Source organism: Alligator sinensis, unplaced genomic scaffold (genome assembly GCF_000455745.1).
Source record: "Alligator sinensis unplaced genomic scaffold, ASM45574v1 scaffold773_1, whole genome shotgun sequence".
NCBI lineage: Eukaryota > Metazoa > Chordata > Crocodylia > Alligatoridae > Alligator > Alligator sinensis.
This window is the reverse complement of record NW_005842403.1, coordinates 289,364-297,694: the sequence shown is the minus strand read 5'-3', so window position 1 is coordinate 297,694 and position 8,331 is coordinate 289,364. Positions and strand designations below refer to the sequence as shown.

The 8,331-nt window shown below is 48.3% G+C and overlaps 1 protein-coding gene across 2 annotated transcripts; it reads left to right on the top strand.

Moving 5' to 3' along the window:
- Positions 1–19: 19 nt before the first annotated feature.
- On the top strand, positions 20–6,151 carry TBL2 (transducin beta like 2). 2 transcript variants are annotated; one of them, XM_025211386.1, is made up of 5 exons: positions 20–148; positions 969–1,120; positions 3,692–3,818; positions 4,832–4,984; positions 5,579–6,151. In XM_025211386.1, exons 2-5 carry the CDS (start codon positions 1,018–1,020, stop codon positions 6,030–6,032), a joined length of 837 nt encoding a protein of 278 aa, XP_025067171.1. In that variant the 5' UTR covers positions 20–148; positions 969–1,017; the 3' UTR covers positions 6,033–6,151. The 2 variants fall into 2 exon arrangements, with proteins under 2 accessions (XP_025067171.1, XP_025067170.1); XM_025211385.1 differs by lacking the exon at positions 20–148 and having other exon boundaries at positions 193–1,120.
- Positions 6,152–8,331: the final 2,180 nt, after the last annotated feature.

Genomic DNA, 8,331 nt, shown 5'->3' with positions numbered 1-8,331 from the left:
CGTCACGTGCCTCGACTTCAGCAGCAACGGCAAGTACCTGGCGTCGTGCGCGGACGACCGCACCGTGCGCGTCTGGAGCACCCGCGACTTCCCGGAGCGCGACGCCCGCTGCCTGCGCGCCAACGTGGAGCTGGACCACGCCGCCCTGGTGCGCTTCAGCCCCGACTGCAGGTAGCGCCGCGCCACGGGGCGGCCCAGCCGTCGGCGTCGGGGCGGCTTGGCCCACCCGGGCAGGACAGTGGGTGCAGCAGATTCCCTCCCCTGGACCCCGCTTAGTGGTTGCTGTTACTGGTGTCCAGTTTTTTCTCCCGTCCCTGAGGCTGGACTCGGATTCGTCCAGGCGCTCTCTCCTCTAGGGTGCAGCGTGTTAGGCTTCGTGCGGGCTGCGGTCTGGCAGCAGGAAGCCATGGGGAGCGCCACAGGATGGGGTGGGAAGGTTAGGTGTAGCAGCGCTTTGAAGCACTTTGAGTGTCCGCACAGCACCTCTAGAGGGTCCGGATTTGGAGCGATCCCGGAGCCCTTTCACATGTGAAGCGGGTCAGTCCCTTGGCTGCAGTGGCTACCTCAGCCATGTCCTCAGTTGTGCCTTATCATGCAAAGCTGCAGTCTTTCAAGGTCCTGGTTTAAAGCCAGTCTGTGGTAGGAACCAAACGTTACCTGCTGGCTGCTTGGCTTGCATGGAGTGAGGTGGGAGTCTTGATGTAGTAACCAGCTCAGTGTCTTATGTCACCAAGACCACCGTGGCAGTCGGCACTGTTTATCTTCCCTGTTGATGTTCCATCGGAGAGGCCAAAGGTTGAGGGGGTTCTGGTTTGTCCCTGTCTGGGTGAAGGCCCCTGCAGGTCAGGGCCCCGGTGAGACAAGACACTTGTTTTGCTGTTGCCCATGGTGTGGCTTTGCTCATGGCCATGTGACTTTGGGGTGGTTCATGATATTTGCTGCAGAAGATAACCTCCTCTTTCTCTCAGAGCCTTCATCACCTGGCTGGCTAATGGGGAGACCATTCGTGTGTATAAAATGACCAAGAAGGAAGATGGGAGTTTCACTTTCACTGCTGCCCCTGAGGACTTTCCAAAGAAACACAAAGCCCCCATCATCAACATTGGAATTGCTGAGACAGGTACAGACACAGGGTGGCAGCTCTCTTCTTTCACCTGGGCTCTTAAATCATCTGCCTTTCTCTATTTGAAGAACAGTAACTGCCGGTATGAAAGTTACAGCCTTGGACACACCTGTGGCCTTTTCTGAAAGACCTTGCAGTTGATGTTTCTGCCTCTGCTGCTTCGTAGATAGAATGGATATACTTTGTCACACAGGAATTTCTTCCTGTAAGTGTGAGAAGTAGCTAAACTCACTTTCTCATGCATGTCATCTTGCTTTTTTAGGGAATATACTGAAAAAATGTCAGGTCTCTAATGCAGATTATTCTTAAGCAGTCAGTCTCCTCATAGGTTGACTCATAGAATCAGGAATCTGATGCATGTGCAGAACAGGGGTGGCCAATCTGTGGCACTGGCAGCCTGTGTGTATGGCATGCAGAAGATTGGGGAGGGGACAGGTGGCACAGCAGCAGGTCAGACAGAATGCAGAGCAACAGGTTGGGCAGGGAAAGGGCATCAGAATGGCACTGAGGAAGGTGCAGGGCTAATTTCTGGCATGCCTGCCAAAAAGATTAGCTTGTGCTGACTTAGAAGATAGCGATCCATGTAACGTCTCATGCCCATATTTGCCCTGGGACAGAATTTTTTTGACTAGAGGGACTCATAGAAGAATAGAATGGTCAGAGATGTTTCCTTTGGCATCTCTAATCCAATAATGATGCATGCCAGGGAGGATAATGAACATGGAATAGGTTACTCTAGATCACTGATTCTTAACCAGGGTGCCATGGTACCCTAGAGTGCCTCAAGATCCTTTCAGGGGTGCCACCAGGTGCTAGGCAGTGTTAGCACTTTTAAGTGTACAAACATGACTCACAAGGTAAACTCAGAAATTTCAAATAGGAATCCACAGTGTTAAACATATTCTGACCTGTTGTGATCTTTTGAATTATTTGCAGCAGAAGAATTGCTCTCTTGTTTTTCTGTATTAAAAAATAACTGAAAACTAAGAGCTGTCACTTTCTGAGGGGTCTATCAGGGGGTGCTTTGAGTTTGAAAAGTTTGGGAGCCACTGTTTTAGATATACCTGGTTCAGTGCTCTCCTACAGTAGGGGTGCTCAGCCCCTGGTCTGTGGCTGGTTCTGGCTTGTGGAGTCCTGTCATCAAGCCTATAGGTCTCCCCAGGGGTCCAGAAACTTGGCAGTGGAAGAGTGGTAGCAGTGTTAAATTGCCCTTTCCCTGCTGCCAAATTTCAAGACCTGTGAGGAGCCATACTGGATGGATAAGGTGGCCCTGCATGGCATATTGGGGCAGCATGCAGTTGGATTGGGCCTATGGACTGACCCTGCACCAGTCATTAAGCCCCTCAGGGCCCTGAAGATTGAGCATCACTGCTCTAACACATCTGCTTCTGCCACTGTCAGAGGCAGGATACTGGGTTAGCTGGATCTGACCTAGTATTGCATTTTTTAAGTTCTTACCAGTATAGTATAGCTAGGTTCAAAAAGGGACTATACAGACTAATGAACAGTAGAGAAGGTCCTTACTCCCTAACACTCGAAATGTTCCTGATGGATAAAACACTTAGTTCTAAGTGTCTTATGATCATAGCAAGTTATATAGAATGTAGGTCTCTGAATAGAAGAGGGATGGGGGGTACTTGCTTAAAGATTATAGTATTGAAAAGGGTGTTGCCAATCCTAAATATAGCCTCAAATTTGAAATGTTTAAATGCTGCTTCATCAGGCCCAAGTATTTTGATGAATGTTTAATTGTGCAAGCATTATTTTTAATAAACATGCAGCTGTGATGTTGGCAATCCAAATGCTGCAAAGTAGCTTGATATTACATTGGAAGTGTTTGCTCATTTTTCCTATCAAGATTTAGAGATTCAAAAAGTAACGTGGTCAATATGTGCTGTGTTGTGGGAAAACCTCCTTGGGCAGAAGGTGAGAAGCCACCTTCTCACCTTCACTTTCAGCACCTGTTGACCGACTTGTGCCTTAGCAGTACTGCTGCCCCAGTTAACTGCCCTTTAGAGGGCATGCATGATGGGCACTGGCACTGCATCCAGGCTCATGTGGCAACCAAAGGAGCAAAGCAGATGTCCCTCACCTTTTGAGTCCAGGTTAACTGTAACTGCAGTAGAAAGTCACAAAGAGATGTGTCAGGAAATGAGCATGTAAGGATCTCTTGTTTCTCCTCCCAAAATGAACTTGAATCCCAGTGAGGTGCATGGGTCCTAATCAGACATCAGAGTGGTATTTAAGAGGCTGCTGACAGTGCAGCTTCTTAGTAGCTGCGCTGCAATGGTCTGTGCCATCCAAGCCAGGAAGAAAGTGCTCAGGGAGTGGTATTTTTTCCTAGCCCTTTAAAATAAAGGGGTTCCTTTTGCTTCCTCCATCATCTTCCTCTTGTGTGGTGAAGAGAGTTTCCAGGATTTTACCTTCGTTGGCAGTAGAAGGAACAGCCTTGAAGAAGATGTAGTGCAAGTGTTGGCTTGTCTCTCACCCCACATCTCTTATGGGCCTGTGGGGCAGCATTAACACTGGACCTGGAAGATGTTCTAACTTGAGTCCCTTTTTCCTCAGGGAAGTTCATCATGACGGCTTCAAGTGACACTACTATATTTATCTGGGACCTGAAGGGTGAAGTCCTGGCCAGCATCAACACTAATCAGATGAACAATGCCTTTGCAGCCGTATCTCCTTGTGGGAGGTGAGGAGAGTGTGGATACTGTCAAGAGGTAGCAGGGATTAGGATACTGTCCACTCCTGTATGGCAGGGTGAGGGTTGAAGGGATAAGGTTGGATAGAAGACTGTCTCCTTCCCTAGAAGGGGCATCCTCAGCTTCAGTTTTGTCACTGATTTGATTAAACTTTTGGATGAATACACCTTTTATACAGTGATCCTGGCCCTGAAGCCTTTCAGAAATCATGGAAGGTTTTATGTTCCTCTGCTTGGTTAGTTAGAAAGATATTTGGGAACCTTGAGAGCAGCAGTATCTAGCATATTAGGGGTCTTCTCACCTTCACCATCAGCACCTGTTCACTGACTTGTGCCTCAGCAATACTGTTGCCCCAGTTTACTGCCCTTTGGAAGGCACATGTGATGGGCACTGGCACTGCATCCAGGCTCATGTAGCAACCAAAATAGCAAAGCAGATGTCCTTGAACTTTTGAGTCCAGGTTAATTGTAACTGCAGTAGATGAGAACAAGCTTTTCCTAGCAAGTAATGCACCTTTAGCAAAGATAAGTGTGTAACAGTCTTTCACTGACATGTCACCGCAGTGATGCTGTATGAACTTACCCTGTCTCAGGGCATTTGGGAATGTGACCTCTAGGTGTCTGGGTGTCCCTTGCTGGTCTCAAAGCATGCCATGCCCTGGGTATCCTTTGTGGAGCAGTCTTCTTACAGTCTCCTGTCCCATACTGACTTCCTGGAGTGCCATACACCTGTCACTGTGTAAATGGTGACAAACGGTACTTATTTCCCTAGCGAGAACCCAGGATGTTAACTCAGATCTCTTGATAGGGTCAGCCAGCATCTTGAGCTCTTGCAGCACCCACATCTGCTTGGGTTCCCCCACCTGACTACCTTTAATCTCCCCAGTGTGTTCAAAGAACAGTCAGACAAATAAGGGAGCAACAGCAGTGCATCCTGTCCCCGGTGAAGCACTCTGCCTGGTCTAGCATCATTTGACTGATGTCCTGTTTGGGCTCTCTTCCAGGTTTGTGGCATCCTGTGGCTTCACCCCTGATGTGAAGGTCTGGGAAGTGTGCTTTGGCAAGAGTGGAGACTTCCAAGAAGTGGTCAGGGCTTTTGAGCTGAAAGGCCATAGTGCTGGCGTGTACTCTTTCTCATTCTCTAATGACTCCAGACGGTAAGATGCCCTTTGGCTGCCCTAGATCATGTCCTGTCTAGTATAATCTTCCCTGTGACTGGTTGGGTGATCTCTTCCAGCATAAAGGAGTAATAAGTCAGTAGAGATTCCTTCCTCAGCACTGCAAGTCTCTAAGCACCATGTGCTGAATCGCTCCATCCTGACTGATAAGAAAGTTAGGAAAAGTTGGGGCTGGAAGAGACCTCAGGAGGTCATATTTAGTCCAACTCCCAGCTCAAGGTAGGATCATCCCTTACTAAACTATCCCTGTCAAATGTCTGTCTAGTCTGCTCATCTGTGACAGCAAGTTGGCGTTGATGAGACTGCTTGCCAAGCCAAGGCAGGTTTCCACCTTCTTACTCCCCAGTTCAGATTTCCCTCTTCCTGGTGCATGTTTGTTCTCCCCAACCTTCAATACAACATTTCCCTGGGTACCAGAGTTAGCAGGTCACCAATCAAGCCATCATGGCATGCAGTATCCAGGAGAATGGCTCCTCTTTCCTGGTAGGGTCTGCAGTTTGTAGGGGCTGGAGAAGGGGGAACGGTATTGTGTTGCTCCTTGCAACTGACATGGACATGTCTCTTTTGCTGTAGGATGGCAACAGTTTCAAAAGATGGCACATGGAAGCTGTGGGACACTGACATAGAGTATAAGAAGCAACAAGATCCTTATCTGCTGCTGACAGGGAAATGTGAGGTGTCTGAGCCTTGTCGTATTGCCTTGTCCCCCGATGCCCGGGTAATGGCCATCTCTTGTGGCACTAGTATCATTATGTACAACACCCGAAGGGGAGAGGAGGAGGAGCGCTTTCTCAACGTCCACGGAGAGTACATCACGGACTTGGCCTTTGATATTAACAGTCGTTACTTGGTGTCGTGTGGAGACAGGGCCATCCGGGTGTTCCACAACACAGCAGGCTACCGGGCTGTGATGGAGGAAATGAAAGGGATGCTGAAAAAAGCTACTAATATGGCCACCAGAGAGAGACTGCAGCAGCAGATCACAGATGCCCAGAGTGCACTGGACAGTATTTCAGCCAAGGACTAACCTCAGTCTACTGGGATCAGTGTATGTGCAACCTCTCTGAGGTGGAGAGCTTTGCACTTTGCATTTATTGGGATTTTAATACTGAATTGAGTGCTAATAAAAATGTACAGACTGCTCAACCCGTTGGGGTTCCCTTGTGTATTTCTAAACAGAGTTGGAGAGCTGGAAAGCTGAGTGGCAGAGGTGGAGATGGTTTAAAGAGGCCATATGATGGGAAGTAGCTGCCTAGGGAAGATTATGAAAGGGAGGAAGCCTGTAATTACCCTAAAACTTCATTGATCCTGAGCTATGTTATGAGGTTCCAGACCAAATGGGAGGGTAGTTCTTGTGTGAGGTAGTTAGAGCACAGATGATGAATGCCTTTTAAGGAGCTGTGAAATGGCTTTGCGGGGGTGAAGCGCATCTAGGGAGAGAGAGATTTTTCTGGGCTTGCTCCAAACTTTGGAACTCTTCACAGTTGCTAAAAATCTAAGGTATTGGCCTGGAATGTAGCAAAAGCTTGCTGGCATGCTAAAAATGCAAAACAGCAGTGAGCAGTAAACCTAACATTTAGTTTGAGATGGCAGACAGCCTGAATTTGGACTACAAAAAAACAGTTCTTAATGCTTACTGGGGTTGTGTAACTCGCCTCTGGGAAAGTGATTCAACATCTTTGGCAACAGAATTATTTTTTCCTTCTAAATGTTAATACTAGAACTATAGATGAGATTCCTTTGGGGCTGAGTGTAGTCTTCTGTATCTTGTTACTGGTCATGCTGCATCTTGAGATGCAGCAGCAGATTACTTTGGTGACAGGACACAGAGAGGACAGTACATTACTAAAATACTAGCAGGATGAACAGGGAAGTGTCTCATAAGGGATCTCTGTTCTGTTCCTTATGTGCAAACCAGCACATTTTACTCCCACTTACAGTGATGGCAGAACAGTTCTACTGGGCAGGTCCTGCCATCTGCACTTGCAGCTAAAAGCTAATGGATATTTTAAAATATCCTGGTTTTGAAACAGAGGTAGTAAAGTAGCCTGGGATTCTGCAGTACAATAGTGTTTCTGTACAGAGGTGTGTAGTATACATAACAGCCAATAGGGCCTAGGCACTTGGTGTTGAAAACAAATACTTTCTGTGGGTTGTGTGCCCCTATTAAATGTCAGGGTGACTGAGCCCTGTGGTGCGCAGTTCATGCTGGGATCCTGTGTGGGATGGAATTCTAGTTGTAAGGTTAGGTTTTAATGAGCCCTGAAACCTGACACAAGAGTGTTTTGGGAGACACTAAAACTAAAGTTCTGCTGCCATAGACAAATGTATCACTAATAGGATCCTAGGCTGGATATGACCTAATGCAGGGGTGGCCAACCTATGGTCTGTGCGCCACAAGTGATGTGGGCAACCTCTATAGGGCATGCAGCACTTGAAGGGAGGGTAGATGAAGAGCAGAGCACTAGAGGGTCCAGAGGGGAGGACTGGACTGGCACTTGGAGGGGGTGGGACTATTGTGGCATGACTGTCACAAGGCTGCCCCACCCCCTGAACTTAGGGTTGACCCCTCTTCTTTTCCTATTAATATTTTGCAATGTGTCAAATCTCCCCCAATACCATGTGATGCAAGTGCTTTGTGCTGCTGTGCACAATGTGGCGGTGGAGTGCTCTTGCTATTAATGCCTGATTTGCTGACTTCAGAGAGTATCTGAAACATGGCTCTGAACATTGTTGTTGATGCAGCCCAGCTGTAAAGGTGAAATGTTCCTGTAAAAGGGTAGTCAAGAAACCCTGATTTAAGTCACATACTTTAATCTTGTATTCGGATTATTTACCCATGTCTGTATTTTGATTCTCAGTTCTTAATTTTTTATTACATAAAAAATGCCATGGATTCTGCCAATGTCCAATTTCCTGCTTATTTTAATGATTTGTCACCCTCCATTAAAATTCAGTTAAATATGGACGAAGGCAGCAAATTAAGACGGTTTTATGACTGGGATAGTGGAATACGTGTTTTGCCCTTAATCGCTGTGGACCATATTCTCCAGCTGCTCCCGTGGGGCCTTCCCAGCAGGAAGGGAGACGGGCGGCCTCTGCAATTGCAGTCCAGCAAGACCCCCAGCGCCGCGGACCAGTGCGGTGGGGCTCAGCCCACGGGCTCTGCCCGCCGGATCAGGACCTGGGGGCCGGGCTCGGGCCAGGAGCGGGCCCCACACGCCACGGTCTGGACTCGTGCCCCCGGGCGAGCAGCAGCCAGCGCCGCCGCCGCTTCCTCACGGCCCAGGTCAGCTCTGCTGGGCTTGAGACCCGGCGGGGCGGGG

Excerpts from the sequence above, each read along its gene's own strand:
- TBL2 (XM_025211386.1), top strand. The coding sequence starts at position 1,018 with ATGACCAAGAAGGAAGATGGGAGTTTCACTTTCACTGCTGCCCCTGAG. Across the intron at positions 1,121-3,691 it reads CATTGGAATTGCTGAGACAG|GGAAGTTCATCATGACGGCT; the intron begins GTACAGACACAG and ends CTTTTTCCTCAG. Across the intron at positions 4,985-5,578 it reads TTCTCTAATGACTCCAGACG|GATGGCAACAGTTTCAAAAG; the intron begins GTAAGATGCCCT and ends CTTTTGCTGTAG.